Genomic DNA, 18,517 nt, shown 5'->3' on the forward strand with positions numbered 1-18,517 from the left:
TTATTTTATTTTTAAAATATTAATAATTGATAATTTCAATATTAATATTTATTTATATTTTAAAATATTAATATTTTATTTAATTTAAATATTATGATGATCAATTATTTTATTTTATTTTATTTTTGAAAATTAATAATTGATTATTTATTTAAAATATTAATAATAGATAATTTAAATATTAATATTTTATTTTAATTTAAATATTATTATGATTAATTTTTTATTTTATTTTTTAAATATTAATAATTGGTAATTTATTTAAAATATTAATAATTAATGATTTAATTATTAATATTGTTTATCTAATTTAAATGATATTATGTTTATTTATTTTTAATTTATTTTGTTTTTAAATAGGAATAATTTATAATTTATTTTATTAATAATTGATAATTTAAATATTAATATTTAATTTATAATTTAATATTAATATTTTATTAAAAGTTAGAATCAAGTGAGAGAAAGAGGAGAGAGAGAAAAATAATATTTTATACCAATAAAGTTGTAAATTTTCAAACTTGTAAGAGGTATTTTTATTTTTATTAATTTTTGAATTTATTCGTCAACCATGGAATAACTAATACCATGGGGGAGGGTGGTATTAGCTATTCCTTGGTTTTGAAAGATTTTGAAGAATAGTCATTCCTATGGAATGGCTATTTCTTGGATCATTTTTCAACCAAACAAAAGAATCAAAATTCATTGGGAATAAAGGGAGAATAGCTTAGCCATTTCCCCAACCAAACATGCTATAAAAGTTAAAAATTATTGTTTTCAAATATTTTTTACTAAAATAAATAAAAATAAAAAAGAAAAAAAACCTTTCAAATGTAAAAAACAATGTAATTTTGACATAAGGTGTAAAAAAAATTAATTTAATTAAAAATGATAAATGTCAATCAATTGATCCAATAAATTATCTTACTTTTATATAATGAATTGAATGGATATTTATTAAAATTTAAACATTTAAGTATAAAAGAGATATTTATATATTATAGATTCAAGTTCATGCAGAATAAGAGAATATAGATAAAAATAATATTAATTTATAATTAAAAAATATTAAATAAATCTATATTCTAAACATTAAAAGTTAAAAATTATTATTTTTAAGTATTTTTTAATTAAAATAAATAAAAATAAAAAACATAAAAAAAAACATTTCAAATGTCAAAAACAATTTATCTTTGACATAATGTGTAAAAAAAATTAATTCAATAAAAACCTAAAGGTCAAAAAAATAAAAAAAATTATAATTGAATGACACTTGTCATTCAATTAAAAACTCAATTAAAAAAATTAAAATATCTTATTTTTATATATATTATAAATATATATATATATATATATAAACCGTAACACGGCAAACATGAATCCAGAAAAAACAGTAGGGGCATTTTGAAAATTAATAAACATCTTGAGCCCAAATGTTAAACCAGTGTCATATTCGCCATGAAGTGTCATCGGGAAAGACACATTGGAAAATAAAACCACTTAATTGGGGCAATTGGGGAAAAAGGAAAAACATTAAGCCACATTTTTCCACTTATGTCATCAACTTTCACGCTCACACCGAGGGCGTAAACAACACTAACCAATCAGAAGCAAGATATGGGCCTTAGCTCGTGGGCATAAATATAGACAGTGAAGGGCGGCTGGCTGTACTGAAATAAAGCCATAAAAGGACTTAAGGGGGGAGTGTGGTCCCCACAAAGACATAGACATAAACTCAAAAAAGAAAAAAAAAAGAAAAAGAAACTCTAACCATAGTTGGAGAAGGAAGCTGTTGGTCATGGATTTTAATGGTGGTGGGTGGAATAATAACATGTTTGTCCTTTTTGTGTTTTGGCATTTCTAGAAAATCTAGGAGGAAAAAAAAGAGATAAAAATAAATTTAAAGAGAGAGAAGAGTGGTGGGAGAGTTTCAAGGGAGGGGACATGCCTAAGTTCTTTCCAACAGAACAATTCTTTGCTTCTTCTTCATGCCTCATCAGATCCCATAGGTCTTTCTTTTCTATCCATCTTCCCTTTCTTTCTTTCACTATCTTTTGTTTATTTGATTCAAGCTTATCCTATCTTTGCATAACCTAACTAGTGCTTTTTTTTTTTCTTTGCCTCATTTCCTCTCCTTTCTTTTCTCTATTCTTTCCTTTTTACTTTCTTTCCTTTTTTAATCTGCTTGTACTTTTATAATCTGCCTTATCAGTGGGGTTTTGTTTTATTTGCTGTTTTTCTTTTTTCTTGAATGCATGTTGGTTATGATGATGATGATGATGATGATGAAGTTGTTGTTCTTCTTATTGTAGAAGTTGGGAAAGTTGTTGTTCTTGGTCTAGTGGTTGATACTGTTGTTTCACGTTTTTGTCTTTTTTTTTTTTCTTTTCTTTTTCTATTTGGGGTGCATTGTGTTTCTACTTGATATACTTTAGGTAAGGCTTTTAAGCTTTATCTTGTCCGTACAGAAAATTTTGACCGTACAGAATAGATTTTATATCCCGGCCCTTTTCTCTCTTGCTCTTAGAAGGAAAATTTGTTGGTCTCTTTTTCTTCTTCTTCTGCTGCTGCTGCTGCTTCTGTTTCTCAATCACCATAAGTTTCTGGGTGAATTTGGAGTTTATTCAGCTAAGATTGGCTATGCTGTTGTAGGCACTGGGATTCTGTAAGTTACAGAGATTTGTTTTTTTGGTTCACAAGAGTTACTGATATTGAAACGCTATTTTTTGGATAGCTTTCTGGTCTAAGTTTCCTCTTTATCTTGTTGATTGGTTTGTTTTCCCTCTTAAGCTCTCAAATCTGTTATGGTTCTTGTGTTGATTTTTGCTGCATGTCACGAGAAAGCCCCTTAGTCTGTATATCTATGAAATGTAGCTTTACTTTCCTCTAGAACTAGGGTTTTTTTTCAAAAAAAAAAATTCTCATATGAATTTGTTGTCACTTTGCTACCTTATTCATGGAAAATCATTATAAGCTTTTCTGTTCTGGTTGTGGACAGTCAATCTTTTGAGGCCCAGCACCAAAACTGTTTGCATATCATCTGGTTTTTCACAACATCTTGTTGCATGCAGAGCAAAACTGCTATTAGTTTTACAGGGTTGACTTTCTGAGCATGCCTAGTGACTGCTCGACCTGCTTCATTTGCTTTTTGAAAATTGACATGTAATGATGACGATGTCTAGATATGTCTGAATTGCTGAATAGATCTAGAATATGTTACTGAATCTGGGTTCTGAACATCATTTTCCATGGAATTTGGATAAGGAACTATTCCTTGCGCTATTATTGTTAAATGTGCTTGCCAACAGCCTTTATGTTCTTCTTCTGTTTCTTCCTCTTTTCTGTTTGTTTTCCTCTCTCCTATTTTAGAATTTGTAAATACACGCTTTTCTTTTGATTTTAACTTTTTTGGTTACATTCATAAATGCTTTCTTGGAATCCCTTGTGAGTTTTATGTATTTAATATTGACTCTTGAATGAGTTCTTGATGATTGAAATAAGCTTCTAAACTATTACCTTTCAATTAGAAATTACAAGTTCTTCATGATTGCCAATTGAATTCCTCTTTAATTTACCCTCCCCAGATGGATTAGTGCACTTGGTTACTCTTATCACTAAATGAAACTTGAACCACTAACTGCATCGACATATAAGAGCATTTTTCTTGCCTCAAAATTTTGGTGGTTTTGGAAAATATGACTGCAGCAAAGGAACACCTCATCAACCATCTTTCGCATTGTTGTTGTTCTTGTCTGTGTGTTTTAGTCAAATTTTAATTAGTCGTCCAATATTAAATTGAGAATCTAGCTTCTGATTTTGGTTCATGTGGTACAGTTAGAGTTTGTTTGATTGAAGTCTCATTATGCAATTTACATGCAATTATAGGGCATGTCATCTTTCTGTAGCTTTGTTCCATTTGTTCATTTATGGTTGAGTTGATGCTGCTTCCATTTTCTTTAGAGTAGCAAATTTTAGCCTTACTAGTTCTCTTGTTTTTGACATTAATTTAGATGTGCTGAGCTTGAGTTGATTGCAAATAATGTTGCTTACATTCATATTTTGAGTATAACTTAGACATCCACAGCTCATTATATCTTTTTTCCACTTTTAGTAGTTAATCTTGGAGTGAGAGAAAAGAATCTATTTGTTGATAAGGATCTTCTGGGTTTTGCATCAAAATTCAAGGCACAATTGATGAATTAGATGGCCATTCGGGTTCAAAACTTGCCAAAGAAAAATATTGATGAAAGTTCTGTTCATTCGCTATCCCATTTATCTGTTAGTTGCCCACCATGGTGGAATTCAAATGAACAGCAAATTGCACAGACTTTACCCCAGAATATAACCTTGAAAGTGGAAACTCCCTCCCAACTGTATCATAATGCAAAGCATTTAGGTCTTCAACTACCAGACCAGGAATCATCATCAGCTCAAGCAATCGGTCAATCTCATCATGAAGTGGGTGTCATAGGAGTGACTAACTCTCAATGCAATTCATCTGAATCTGGTATCGATGTTTCAGATGTGTGATTTATTTGGGAATTTTCACTTCTGTATTATTTTTCTCCCTTTTTTCACCACTTTTCTTGCTAGGTAGATGTAGTTAATGGCTGCAATTTTGTTTTACTGTGATGTTTTTTCATTTGAACTTTTTTCGTTTTTAAGGGGGTGGAGGTTGAAGTGGGAAGAAGGAAGAATTATTGGTGATGAAGTTAATCATCAAATGCTGTGGGGACTATTACCACTCTAAATACACAACAAATATCTCTACTAGGTTTACATGTGCTTCAATTTGACTTTAACTGAATTGCTAGTGATTAGCTAGAGAAAATATGACCTTTTGGTAGAATTTGTTTTTCCATTCCTATGTTTGATTTAAAATTGTCTGTCTGTGCTATTTTATCTGTTCTAAACTGAAAATCTCATCTTCCATCTTTTAGCAACGTCCTAATTCTTATAGTTAGTTCTTGCAAGTATAGCAAATAAAAATCTTGTTGTTGAGATGGCAGGTGACTGCTTGTGTGATGTTGCTACAAATCTTGTTTGTGGTGGTCTAGAAATTTAATGTGTTTTGCTATAGTTTTTGATTGGGTTACTGAAGAGGGAAGCTTGTTGTCAAGCTTAACAGGTTGACAATGTTTGTCTGATATTGTAATTGTTTTCTCATGCATCAGGTCAGGATGAAAGTTGTGGGAAGGACATTGAGGGTCAAATGAAGCCAGTTTTCTTGCTTAACAATCCAAACACTGTGTTCAGCCCGTCTCATCCAAATTATAACCATTCAATGGTATGTTTAGCAGTCATTATTAAGTTCAGTTTGTTGGTTCTGTTTTAAATTAATATTTTCTCTTCTCGTTTCAGGCTTATGCTCGAAATCCTTATGCTGATGCTTACTTTGGTGGACTATTTACTCCTTATGGGCAACAGGCTATCGTAAGATCTCTGGACTGAGTTATTATAGCTTGCCATTGATCTGCAGTAGTTATTAGTTAGTATTATCAGGGTGAAGTTAGATGTTAGGGTGAATATTTTGTTGGCTATGAATTATTGACACATTAGTAATCACTTTTTCTGTTCAAGATTGCTTCTTAATTGCTTTATAGGACTTCTTGCAATATGCTGTTTCACTACTATTTAATATTTCTTAGGTGTGGGTATGAAGCTCTAATTTTTTTCTACCCCCACCACCATTCCCCTCTAGTATTGGTCTAGGTTTCACCTTGTTTACCATATAATCTTTCCTGTGAACATTGTTGTTTATATGTTTAACTATGATTCCACCTTGACCAGATTCAGCCCCAGGTGGCAGGAAGTGCACCGACACGAATTCCTCTGCCTCTTGATCTTGACGAAGATGGGCCCATTTATGTCAATGCTAAACAATATCATGGGATTCTTAGGAGGAGGCAATACCGTGCGAAGCTTGAGGCACAAAACAAACTTGTCAAAGCTCGAAAGGTATACAGAATTCATTTGGGCATTTGTTTGTACTCCCTGTGCTACATTTGGTGCCACGGAGTATATATTCTGGAAAATATTGACCAACTTATTGCAATGTTTGTGACCAAAGGACATCGGTACAGCATTGAGAAAAGCATCCGTTATGTATCAATTTTGAATTACTAATAGGCGTACTGCATCAATAATTCTGCTGTGCTTTTTCATGGTTGATAGTAACAGCTTAAATCCACTCATCTGCCTTGGTTTGAATCAAATGCAGCCATACCTTCATGAATCTCGGCATCTTCATGCACTGAATAGGGTTAGGGGATCTGGTGGACGATTTCTTCCCACCAAGAAGCTCCAACAGTGTGATCCAACGTTCAACACAAGTTCCCATTGCATCTCTGATACCAGCTGCTCAGACCAAAAGAATAGTAGATCAGAATTTGAGAGCCGTTGCTCACACACAGCAGAATACGTTGGTTCAAGTACAAGCTGCTCTGACATCACAAGTGTCTCCAACAGTGATGGCAATTTCCAGCAGCCAGAACACAGATTCTCAGACATCTCTCCTCATGTGGGCAGCCACATGCGAAATAGTGGTAGTATGTGCAATGGAATACAACACTGCGCTTCGATTGTCCGGTGAGAAGGGGCAGCGAAGACGGCAACTCATCCTTGGCTTTATCAAATTATCTTTCATGCATGTTGTGAAAAGTGTCTGAGAGAGACTGTAAACTGTCCTAAGATCTCTTGTACGGTTCTGCCTCTTGCTTTTACATTCTAGGAATGACAGCTTTGTTGAAAAGAGTTTGGCTTGGAATTTTATTTCGATGATCCTTGACTTGGTTTTTACCTTTAATGATTGTTTTTATGTTAACAATGCAAAATCTTTGCATAATTTCAGATCATTGGTAAGCAAATGAGTGAATTCCATCCTTTTCCAGATGAGACCTAACATGATTGTGTGACCTGTGAAGCACTAGGGTTCGTGCTGTAGTTGACCCATCACCCATCACCCATCACCCATCACCCATTGCCCATTTCAGCTTTCCCCTAGCAAACAAACAATGTCCTACCTTGCATTTTGGACCCTAGGGCAGGGACAGCACGTTCTTGTTTGAGAGTTCCAACCCAATTCCTGTTCCATGGATGTAAGAATTGAAGTTAGCAAAAAGGAAAAACTAAAAAAATGTATTAGGGAATCTTACCTTGCAATTGCATGGCAATGGAAAACTTACCTAATAAAGAAGAATTAAGAACAGGGTGCTTACAAAATAAAGAAAGATTAAGAACATGGTTTTTCTATGAGATTATTCTCTACCCAAAAGTTGGGTAGAGGCTTGTGTAATTATTCCAAAGAGATCTAATTGGGCGCTGACAAGGATAATTTATACCCTAAACATACACTAAAATGTATGATACTTCTTTAGTTACAAAAAAAAAAAAAAAGAAGACATAAATTTTAGTATGATATTCCATCAACTTATACAAATATTGGCATAATTTACTAAACTATTGTTGTTGTCTGCTTAGCTCATGATTGATTCTTTTATTTTATTTATGGAATAAAGATTTGAGTGTGTCTCAACTATGCAATATGCCTGGGTGCTGAAGGATGAAAATATGTTGAACATCATACAGTGTATTATTTAGTAGTAAAGAAGAAAATTGGACCAACTGTGAAAATGCATTGTAAGGTCAATGCTTTCTTCCTTTACAGCCTTTTTTTGTTTATTATAGAATACTCAAATATTGAATCATTCAATTGAGGTTTATTACAGTCTTACCTTATTATAAGTATATATATATATAATAAAATCTTTATAAATTAATAATCTTGATTAAATAATATTTTGATCGATCTCGATTTGAGATCAATGCAGTAAATTATATAATTTGTTAAATTTATAAGATAATATATTTAAAAAAAAACACATAATCCCATTTGATATATAAATTAATAACCTCTTTATACATCAAAATTAAATACATACGTGACTCAATTAGGAGGACTTGACTCCAATATTATTTGTTTTTCTTGAAATTGATGTCTCCTTAAATCTCGTCTCTGACTTTTTTTGGTATTGAACAAGCCACTCATAGAAAACTTTTTCTAGCTCTAGAAATTTTGCAGCTTTGTATCATTTAGCATCACATTTTTTAATGTTGGCTGATATATATTCTAATGACCTCTTAATTGTATTTGATATTGTCATCTAGATCACTTGCAAGTTAAACTTTTCTTACACTAACTATTATAATTGTTTTTGAGTGCAATTTGGATTTTTTATATTATATTTACATAATACTTTACGCATTTCACTTGTCATTATTGATTTCTTTACATATTTTATATGAGAAGCCATTATATTTAGTTTTATCATTTTTGACACTATATGTTCCATTATATTTAGTTTTATCGTTTGTAATATTGTATGTTCTTTTTATAGATGTGTTTATTTGACTTAATGTTTATGAAGTATATTAATTAGGTGAACATTGAATACAATTTTAGTTTGTTGCAAAAAGGAATAGATTCATATTTTAATTTAATAAAATTAATTACATTCATGAATTTGTTTTGATTAAATAAATACATATAATAATAATAATATATTATAATTCGGTGACTAGGTGATATTCGTATAATTATAATATACAATATATCTATTAAGTTCAATGTTTTAAAAAAATAAAAATATTTTTATAAATTAATATAAAAATTAATAAATGATTAATTTATCGATTAAATAAATATCTTAATTAATTAATAAATTTTCATGATTTTAAGGATATTAATTTATAGAGATTATGATTATATAAAATTATTCATTTCTCCTTTGAAAAACATAACGTAAAATAAAAGAATCAAACCAGAGGCCAATTAAATTTCATAAATGGAAAAATTAATTGGACAGGTTAAAAGGGGAGACATAAATAAAAATCATCTCCCTTAAAATTAAAGGAGCCCAACTAATTTTATAAATGAAAAAGTTAAATGAAAATGTATAAAAGTCTCCATGGTAACTAACCTAAACCGGAGTGGCCAATGTCCCTGCTGAGGGGACCCAATCACCCCTCCAAAGCAAACAAAATTATCTGGAAATTCAATAAATGAAAGAAAATTAAACCAACCAACCAGGAAACTCCACATAAAAAACAGTATCCCGAGAAGCAGAAACCCAAAAACAAAGAAAGGGCTTAAGCAAAGAAAAAAAAAAAAGCTACGAGTACGACAACGAGAAAAGAGGAAGAAGAAGAAGAAGAAGAAAATGGTGTCGTACATGAGCTTGTTGTTGTACGGAGTGGGAGGGATAGTGGTGGCGGGGATGGCGTTGCTGGTGGCGTTTCAGGAGAAGCTCGTTTACGTTCCGGTTTTACCGGGTCTAACCAAGTCTTACCCGATAACACCGGCCCGGCTCCGACTCATCTACGAGGACGTTTGGCTCCGATCCTCCGATGGAGTCCGACTGCATGCTTGGTTCATCAAGCTCTTGCCTGACTGTCGAGGTCATTGTCACTCCTGATCCGCCTTTTTTTAGCGTTTTATTTAGTTTTTGTTATACTTTTGAATGAATTATAGGAATTGCGCTTGTGCTTTTTTTTTTGGGAGGGAATTAGGGTTTGGTTTTCGGTTTGAATTTTTTGAGCTAGTGATTTTTTTGCTGGGTTAAGAATGTTTTTGGTTGAATGCTATTTTTAGGTTGATTTCGGTTTTGGAAGAATTTTGTTGCATTTTTAATTTTGTTTTTGGAATGTTATCTTCAATTGACAATTAGAATGTATAATTTGTCTTTATCTATCTTTTTTGCTTTGTTTGAACTTTGAATGTAAGATTATGGAAACAAATGTAAATGCTAAGGGTGTATTTGAACTAACTGAGAGCTGAACTAATTGTTGAGATTGAATGTATGGTGGTGGTTACTGTGATCTAAAAGTAGCTGCAAAATTATGGGAAAGATGTGATTTATTTGATAGATATCAGTTAGTGGGTTTTGTTTATGATTGATAACATGCTTTTTGTTCAATTTGATAAGATTGATATATGCATGCATAACTGTTGTGTTTCTCTAAAAATGTTCATCGTGTCTGTTTTAATTTGTTTTGGGTTAGGAACTTGGCTGGTTATTGTAAGGCATTGAAAGTGTCGGAGAAAGACAAGTAAATAGTTGGCTGGAAAATGGAAAATGAAAACAGCAGCATACACTAGGCATTCATGTGAACGCTTGGCATATGCATAAGCTAAGATGTGGGCTTGTAATATTGTCACACATGTACATTGGTATTTTGTGATTAAGATTGTAATACTCTTTCTCCGCTTAAAAAGTAGTGCCACTGGTTTTGCAGGTCCAACCATCCTGTTTTTCCAAGAGAATGCTGGAAGTATCCTTTCATCATCATTAGTATTTTTGTATTATAATTCTTACTCTTTCACAGTTTAGTGAATTCAGTTGACAAAACATTTTCTTTTTGTGAAATCCATGGACCTTGGGCAGCCTTGACCACTGATCTGCAGATATTGCTCATCGTCTGGAAATGGTTCGCATAATGTTACAGAGGTTACACTGCAATGTCTTCATGCTTTCATATCGAGGGTGTGTGTCCTCAATGTCTAATGTGATGCTTCTCTGTTTAAACTTTCCTATGTTATGGCCATCATAATCTTTATTACACTTAGCATACCGCTAAACTAATTTATGAACTTAACATGTGATTGATAAAAACAGTTATGGAGCAAGTGATGGTTATCCTTCTCAGCATGGAATTATAAATGATGCTCAGGTTGCTATTTTGTCAGTTGTTGTATTCTAGATTTAAAAAGCTACTTCCTTAACAAAATAGTGTCTTAACCATTACTTTCTTTTCCTGTTTTTTTCCCATTTAGGCTGCATTGGATCATCTCTCTCAGCGGACTGATATTGACACAGATAGAATAATAGTCTTTGGAAGATCACTTGGGGGTGCTGTTGGAGCTGTACTCACTAAAAACAATCCTGATAAGGTATCCCTTTTTAGTGATTATTTTGATTACATTTCTTTCTCTTGAGACTAGAGAGATTTAGAATCAGAAACCAGTATATGACAGTCATGTGGCTCAAACTCATACTGTATACCAGAGCAGCATACCGGTTGAACATGTTATACTTGTTGGATTGTTGCCTGGCTAAACTCTGGTGATGTCTGCTTTAACATGACATGACATGACATGATTACATCAATAGCATGCCAAGATTTTAACTATATTTAGCACATCATACTTGTAAAATGTGAGGTTTGATTGGGGTTGTTGGATTAATTGTGTCTTGCGCCAAAGATTTGTCTCTACCTTCATGAGGCAGAGAAATATGATCTAGTCTAAAGCTGAAAGGATAATGGGAAAACTGGAAATGTGCTAATGAAATAAATTCTGGTAATATTAACAACCCACATAGCTGGGATTTGAGAATTAGTATAGTGTTGACAACCTAATGTAGCTTGACCAGAGCACATAAATTTTCTCAATGGAGCATACACGTTGAACAGGATTTTTCATATTTTTGGGCAATGTAGATGTGGTTACAGAGGTGTTTAGTCCACTTCTAGGTGTCATCATTGTTCAATTTAGTTGGCTTTTAATTTGCATTTATTTGGGCAGTTATCATCCCAAGTTGGTTACTATTACTCTATATTGAATGAGTTTCTTCCATTGTTGCTTTGATCAGGTTGCTCTATTTTGTTCTATTTATTCTCTTATAGTTGCTATGATCTTCTGACGGATGATAGAGGGATTTTTACAATCATTATATATGTTTCTGGCAAGACATACCTACAGTAGTTTCGATATTTTTGCACTAAATAATCCTTTTATCCTTTTGAGGTCATATTCGGCATATCATTTCTTGGCTTGCCTTTAAAATTGCAGGTTGCTGCACTGATACTGGAAAACACTTTCACATCCATTTTGGACATGGCTGGAGTATTATTGCCTTTCCTGAAGTGGTTTATTGGAGGCCCTGGTACAAAAGGTCCTAAAATTCTTAATTTTCTTGTCCGCTCTCCATGGAGCACCATTGATATCATTGGCCAGGTAGTTACATGTAACTTTAACTTAACTTCCTGACTCTTTTAGACTCCATTGTCGACATGTAGATCAATGAATGAAACATCCCTTAATAGCTGTTAGCTGTCAATGTCTCATGGTCCTGGGTATGTAAAGTAGTTTTTGATATGAGCATGCACCTTCAATAAGAATTTTTTATGTGAATTGTGAAGGGAAATGAGTTTCTTAGTTTGGTAAGCAACTGTTTAGACATTTATAGATCTGATTACAATCAATTCTTGGGCCCTAAGCTTTTTCAGGTAAGTGGGTTTTTGATATGGAATTGGGATAAAGTTGTTTGTTACTCAATTTTTGCACTTTGGGTTGGGCCTCTTTTTCCATTGCCAATTGATTTTAGATTGGATGCTTAAGAGAAAATTACTGCAGATACAATGTGAACCTATTTCCATTTTAATATTTACCAAATTGAAATCTACACATGTTCCATTCTGGCAAAATAACATTTATTAATTTCTACATTTGGTTTTGCAATTTCTTAACTAGGAATACATGGTGATGATGCTTTTTCTGCCTTTTTTCCTTTGTCATTGCTTATGTATGTGTTTGTGTGTGCACTCTAAGCCTCTGTCACTTCACTAGTTCATACATCCTTTGTAATTTTGAACTTAACATCTGCAGGTCAAGCAGCCTATCCTTTTTCTTTCTGGTTTGCAAGACGAGATGGTTCCCTCATCCCACATGCAAATGCTGTATGCTAAAGCAGCAGCTCATAACAGGCAATGCCTCTTTGTAGAATTCCCTACTGGCATGCACATGGACACTTGGTTAGCTGGTGGTGACCACTACTGGAGAACAATTCAGCAGTTCTTTGAACAACATGTGCCAGAGAAAAAGCAAAATGAATCACCAAATGGCTATGGTAATTCACCTTTCCCCGATGAAATTGTTACCAGATGATATTTGATAGGATTAGTTTTTGGCCTCTGGATTTTTGTCTATCTCATGTTATAAATTTGCCTGCTTAGGTTGAAATTAATGGTTGGCATTTAATTTTTTTTCCCAAATCCCTGCTTTTTCCCCAACCCTAGAAGCACCTTGTATGCAACCTGGTATCTGCATCTTGTTGATAGTCTATTGTTGGAAGCTTCTAATGTCATGACAGCAGGGCTACATTGTTTAATATTATATTTGACTGGAGTATTAAACTGGAATATTTTTGCACCAAACCTTTAAATGCCTTTATTTTTGGTGCATGTGGTGGGCGAAGCCCAACTAAGAAACAAACCAACCTAGGCTGGATAATCCTGCCAAATCTTCGTCAAGCCTATTCCAAAGTCCATCTGGTGGTCAGTCATGAAAGTTGTTTCGAAAAGGTAATAAGTATCGCCATTATGGTGCTAGGGAATAACACACCCACGAAACTGGGCTTCGTGCTTTCTGTTCTCTCTCAGTTTTCCTGTCTTCTTGCTTGCATAGTAGTCGCAACTGCCAATAATATGCAATTACTCTCACCACTTTCCACTTTGTTGCACCCTACTCCTGGGCCTTTTTCTTTTTTTTCCCTCTTATTGATGGATGCCTGATGCTGTTTTCAGATTTCGAGAGGAGGTGACTGGCTGGCATGTAGCTTTTGAGAATTAATTGTTTGGCTCACACCCTGGATCTCAAACTTTGTGCCTTTTCTTTTGAAGCTGCAGCTGTTAGAAGCTCTCTATAACCTGCAGCCTGCTTCCCTTGATCATTCTCTCCAAGAGTTTTTTGCCAGCATACAAACATAAGCTGATCAAAAGGATAGAGAAAAGGAAGCTGGATGCCACTTTAGTATACCGTATGACTTTGACAAACACACAAAATACCATTTTAATTCTGACTGGTTCTCATTGTATGAAATAAGAAGTCTCTTGAAAAAAAGAAATGCAGATGTATGGTTGGTGCTGATTTCCTGAACTGTTTGTATCTCTATTTTCCCATGGGACAGTAGACGTTCCAGCATTTGTTTGACAAGTTACGTTTTTTTTTTTTTTTTTGAACTCTTCTATTGTCTTAATGGTAGTTTTGGACGGTTGGTAAGTCTTTATATGGAATGTGGTCGAAACTAGAAACCTCTTCTTCTACTTTTGTAAGATGTACAAAATTTAGTCGTATGAATTGAGATGAGGATTCAATTCATTTGGAAGAAACTACAAGAGTTAGGCCTAGATATTGGAATTGAGATATAACTGAAGCAGCAAACACCTGTCATTGTTTTGTCACCCTAAACCCCAATTTGTCAACCGGACCTCCGATCATGACCTTTGATGAAGATCGCACTCAAAAAGGATGTTTACTGTAAGGTTAAAGTTCAAACAAGGTCCACCCCGACGGGACCTTTTGACAGCGAAAGAAAGCTTTCCTCGACGTGGGCCACTTAAATTAACGTCTGTGGGTAGTGGTAGGGGCATCATTCTCCTCCCATCAATAAAATGGACGCAGCAAGAGGCTAAACCGGAGCTGAGGGTGTTCAGGCTTAAAAACTCTGTCCCTTTGGTTCGATTCAGGCTTAACAATGAATCTTTCCAGTGGCATGGAGCGCTGATTTTACCTCTAGGCTGCAGAGGAAGGGATCAAGATTCAAGACAAATTGTGGGACACGTGTACGGCGACGGACCATCATCGTCCTGCCGTGTGATTGTGATTAGTTGCAATTTGCAAATCCCCTTTCTCGTCACATCTGAATGTAAATCTTATCGAATTATCTCATATTTTTCTCGATAAACCCAAGAAATGAAAACGGTGGACATTGGAACTGGACAATCTTTGTATCTACATTCCAGGAGAAAACAACCACCCGCGGCTCACCCCATCTCGGAACCCTAACCTTACCCAAAATTCCAGCTCCGAAATCGGTTTCAAATCCGCATTATACCCCCCGCAGCAACAGTAACTCCCGCTACGTGGCGAGCTTGCAACCATATGGTTTACGCCGCGTGGCTTATACGGTCCCTATCATCCATGTCAGACCTAGGCATCACCCCTAATCCCAATCTCAGAGAGAAAAAAACATTAGGAAAAATCTCCATTTTGGGGAATAACAATTATTATTAATTTAAACAAATACACTGATAGTAGTATTCTTTTTCTGTGTCCCTTCTTCTGGTGCTGAAATGTTTCTTGTTGGATATACCAAGTCGAGCACACTATAGATTTCCGATTTTATCCTTCTTCTTTTTCTCTCTGTTTCTTGGTTCTTCTTTCCTTTTGCCTCCCCATACCTGCCTTCTCTTTTCTCAGTGGAGTGAAGTGTTCGGAAATGGACGGAGGAACTCAGTACAACCTGAGAACAGTAGAGGAGGTCTTTAGGGATTTCAAAGGCCGTCGGGCCGGCATGATCAAAGCCTTAACCACTGGTCTCTCTTTTCTCTTCTCTCTTCTTTTTTTCCCCTCAAATTTATTCATAGTACGAACCGAGTAGTGCCTTTGAGTTTCTTAGGGTTACTTTTTACATGGTTTAGCTCCGCATTCTAATTTTCAATTTTGGCTTCTTTGTTTTTCTTTTGTTGTCGCAGATGTTGGAGAATTTTATGAGCAGTGCGATCCTGGTTAGGGCTTCTGTCTCTCTCTCTCTCTCTCTCTCTCGCAATTTTGCTTGTATTCTGAGAAATATCGCACATTCAAAACTTGAGTTGTTACGTTATGATTCTTGGACGTAGTAATTCAGAAGTTGCTCAAATTGACTTCTTTCCTTTCCCATATGATTACAGTATTCTAGAATTTGAAGTTATCTGTTGCTTGCCTTTTGACAAAGCAATGCTGTATCTTTAGTTCATTTAGAGAGGTACTTTGGGTTGTCGGCAATGAAATAAGTAGATGACTTGTTAAAAATGTGAGATGCAAGTTGACTGAGCTTGTCTCTGGATAATTATTTGTATGTTTTAAGTTTAAATGCGTATTTTGAACTTGTTGCCAAACTCTTGAGGTGTTCGAATAAATTTGTGTTTAACCTTGTTGCTTCTTTTGCATTTTCCTCAATTTTTTTCAGTTTTGATTGAAACAGGGATTTGTACTATAACCTTCTTAATCTCCAAAGCATGTTTAGAATGATATTCCATTTGTTTGGTTATCTGGAGTCTTGTCTTTAAGGTGCCTTCATAGTTATACGTAGCGAAAATATCCTTATTTGTTTCTGTAGGTACTACAACCTATACTAACTATGTAATATATGCAAATTATTTATAAGTTGTTGCCTATTCTTGAAGGCTTGTTTCTTGTTCAGGTATTATGTCGTAAGTAATTTGCCAAACCTATTATGTCTACTTGAATTTTAATTGATCAACATTTATTTTAGAGAAGGAGAATCTTTGCTTGTATGGATTCCCTGATGAACATTGGGAAGTTAATTTGCCTGCTGAGGAAGTGCCTCCAGAGCTCCCAGAGCCTGCATTAGGTATTAACTTTGCTAGAGATGGGATGCAAGAAAAGGACTGGTTGTCACTTGTTGCTGTTCACAGTGATGCATGGTTATTAGCGGTGGCTTTCTATTTTGGTGCTAGGTTTGGTTTTGATAAGGCTGACAGGTATAATTTTTTTCCCTTACCTGCTGCATTATGTTGCATTTTTCTTTCCCTTTTGAATACAGATGGGAGGCAATATTGATGTATGGTGGACTGCATACATAATAGACTTTGCTCTAACTGTAAGCATTGGTGGTAGAAAAAGTAATAATATTAGGAAATGGGTACATGAAAAAAATTTCATGTAGCCATTATGTCTTTCTCAGGCTTCTTCATGTGAAACATGTCATGTGGAACAAGTATTTAAACCTTTTACTGGCTATAAGTGCATGTAAGCATGTTGTTCACATCTTTGACCCTGGGTGCTGCAGGTTTAGTCAAGGACATCTGAGTTAATGCTGGACATGTAGCTTGGGGACAGATATTTAAAAATTGAGTGGAATATTTCTACATAAAATATTATTAATATAAACAAATTAGAAGAAAAAGATTGAATGGAATATTTCATTATAAGGAATAATTTCTTCATTTTTGTAGTGTATATCAGTTTGCTGGATATTCTTGTGCTTGTAATGGTGGTTGATTGAAGGACTTATTTGCAAACATATGCAAACTTTGATGCAGGAAACGTCTCTTCACTATGATAAATGATCTCCCAACAATATTTGAAATTGTCACCGGAAGTGCCAAGAAACAGGCAAAGGAGAAGTCATCAGTTTCAAATCACAGCAGCAACAAATCCAAGTCAAGCTTAAAACCGGTAAGAGGGGCATTAATGCTTAAAATTTTCCTGGTAGCTGGAGTAAAGTATGGATATTGGTTAATAATAATGTCAAAGTCCAGAAGTGATGTGGGTATGCTATAAAGTCTGAATTTAGGTTATTGGGATATCTAGAACTTATTTGTTCTATCCCTTGATTTATAATTTGCTGAACCTTCCTTTTTCTCTTTCCTTTTTTGCGCCAAACTCAGCTGAACATTCTCATAAACCAAATTATGTAATTTTAAAGGTAATTATGGCCTGTAATCTTCTGTCAATTGTCCATTGGTAATGTCGATACTTATTCAGCATGTCAAGGCTGTTTTGGGTGCACATCTTTTTGTTCTGTACCGTGCTTTTTTGTGGATCTATCTACATGAGGTGTCATCATCATTCTTTGTTGCATCAATTTAGAATTCCTGAACCTGGATTCTCATGACTGTCTATGATTTTTTTATATTAGCCTTGTTTCAGATTTCCTTTTTGTGGTGGTAGTACTGTTTTGATCAAGAAAAGTAACTTACTGATTCAATTGGGTATATGGGTCAAGAGCTAAGCCAAGGGTAGCACTATCAATTTAGTATCAATTGCATGTGTGATTCTTTTAATTGTTTCAGTGTTGTTTATATTTGTTTCCATTTATGTGCAATGATGTACATGTTAATTTCCTCTGTTTTAATTTGGCAATGAATATAAATTCAGAGAGGCTCTGAATCTGCTAAATATTCAAAGAGCCTGCAGGCCAAGGATGAGGAAGAGGGATTGGATGAGGAAGATGAAGAGGAGCATGGGGAAACCTTGTGTGGTGCATGTGGAGAGAACTATGCTTCAGATGAGTTCTGGATTTGTTGTGACATATGTGAAAAGTGGTTTCATGGCAAATGTGTAAAGATCACCCCTGCCAGGGCTGAGCACATCAAGCAGTACAAGTGCCCCTCTTGCAGCAACAAGAGAGCACGACCTTGACATTAAGGAGATGCTGAGTTTTCCCCTCATGTAATTCTCCCATGCTCTTGGCAGCCAACTGTTTAGGTGGTCAGATTTTCTGTGCTGGGCCAAGTTGGCCTGCTTATGTATCAAGTACTTTTCTAGGGGACTTTCAGGTGGATATATTAGGATTGATAGAGTTTTCAGGTGCTGAACTTTTATTCTATTTGATTCCAGAATTGGGATATATAATATTTCCGGTGTAGGAAATCTTTTTTCCCTGTTCTGTTGGCTACATACTGCATAGAATGTGTTGTTTCTTTTTGCTATATTTGCGGAGGGTCTGGTTGCAGA

The 18,517-nt window shown here is 34.5% G+C and overlaps 2 protein-coding genes across 6 annotated transcripts; both read left to right on the plus strand.

Annotated features, from left to right (window-relative positions):
- Positions 1-1,811: 1,811 nt before the first annotated feature.
- On the plus strand, positions 1,812-6,805 carry LOC18588323 (nuclear transcription factor Y subunit A-3-like). 3 transcript variants are annotated; one of them, XM_007012641.3, is made up of 6 exons: positions 1,812-2,009; positions 4,112-4,507; positions 5,175-5,287; positions 5,362-5,433; positions 5,791-5,958; positions 6,221-6,805. In XM_007012641.3, the coding sequence occupies exons 2-6, from the start codon at positions 4,204-4,206 to the stop codon at positions 6,590-6,592; spliced, it is 1,029 nt and encodes a 342-aa protein (XP_007012703.1). In that variant the 5' UTR covers positions 1,812-2,009; positions 4,112-4,203; the 3' UTR covers positions 6,593-6,805. The 3 variants fall into 3 exon arrangements, with proteins under 3 accessions (XP_007012703.1, XP_007012705.1, XP_088666325.1); XM_007012643.3 differs by having other exon boundaries at positions 4,115-4,507; XM_088810199.1 differs by lacking the exon at positions 1,812-2,009 and adding an exon at positions 2,246-2,665.
- A 2,242-nt stretch (positions 6,806-9,047) lies between these two features.
- Positions 9,048-18,449, plus strand: LOC18588324 (PHD finger protein ALFIN-LIKE 4). Of its 3 annotated transcripts, XM_088809494.1 has the most exons (10): positions 9,048-9,456; positions 10,294-10,329; positions 10,463-10,541; positions 10,674-10,728; positions 10,832-10,948; positions 11,849-12,013; positions 12,665-12,905; positions 16,311-16,539; positions 17,101-17,236; positions 17,939-18,449. In XM_088809494.1, the coding sequence occupies exons 1-10, from the start codon at positions 9,219-9,221 to the stop codon at positions 18,200-18,202; spliced, it is 1,560 nt and encodes a 519-aa protein (XP_088665620.1). In that variant the 5' UTR covers positions 9,048-9,218; the 3' UTR covers positions 18,203-18,449. The 3 variants fall into 3 exon arrangements, with proteins under 3 accessions (XP_088665620.1, XP_007012715.2, XP_007012714.2); XM_007012653.3 differs by lacking the exons at positions 9,048-9,456; positions 10,294-10,329; positions 10,463-10,541; ... (2 more) ...; positions 11,849-12,013; positions 12,665-12,905 and adding exons at positions 14,456-15,372; positions 15,532-15,564 and having other exon boundaries at positions 17,978-18,449; XM_007012652.3 differs by lacking the exons at positions 9,048-9,456; positions 10,294-10,329; positions 10,463-10,541; ... (2 more) ...; positions 11,849-12,013; positions 12,665-12,905 and adding exons at positions 14,464-15,372; positions 15,532-15,564.
- The last annotated feature ends 68 nt before the right edge of the window (positions 18,450-18,517 follow it).

This window comes from Theobroma cacao, chromosome 9, assembly GCF_053813885.1.
Source record: "Theobroma cacao isolate CCN51 chromosome 9, ASM5381388v1, whole genome shotgun sequence".
Classification (NCBI taxonomy): Eukaryota; Viridiplantae; Streptophyta; class Magnoliopsida; order Malvales; family Malvaceae; genus Theobroma; species Theobroma cacao.

What these genes read in the sequence shown, in the direction of transcription:
- LOC18588324 (XM_088809494.1), top strand. Translation starts at nt 9,219, where the DNA reads ATGGTGTCGTACATGAGCTTGTTGTTGTACGGAGTGGGAGGGATAGTG. An exon ending in TTCATGCTTTCATATCGAGG is followed by an intron (nt 10,542 to 10,673) that starts GTGTGTGTCCTC and finishes TGATAAAAACAG; the next exon opens with TTATGGAGCAAGTGATGGTT. An exon ending in CCATTGATATCATTGGCCAG is followed by an intron (nt 12,014 to 12,664) that starts GTAGTTACATGT and finishes TAACATCTGCAG; the next exon opens with GTCAAGCAGCCTATCCTTTT.
- LOC18588323 (XM_007012641.3), top strand. Translation starts at nt 4,204, where the DNA reads ATGGCCATTCGGGTTCAAAACTTGCCAAAGAAAAATATTGATGAAAGT. An exon ending in CTTATGGGCAACAGGCTATC is followed by an intron (nt 5,434 to 5,790) that starts GTAAGATCTCTG and finishes CACCTTGACCAG; the next exon opens with ATTCAGCCCCAGGTGGCAGG. An exon ending in AACTTGTCAAAGCTCGAAAG is followed by an intron (nt 5,959 to 6,220) that starts GTATACAGAATT and finishes AATCAAATGCAG; the next exon opens with CCATACCTTCATGAATCTCG.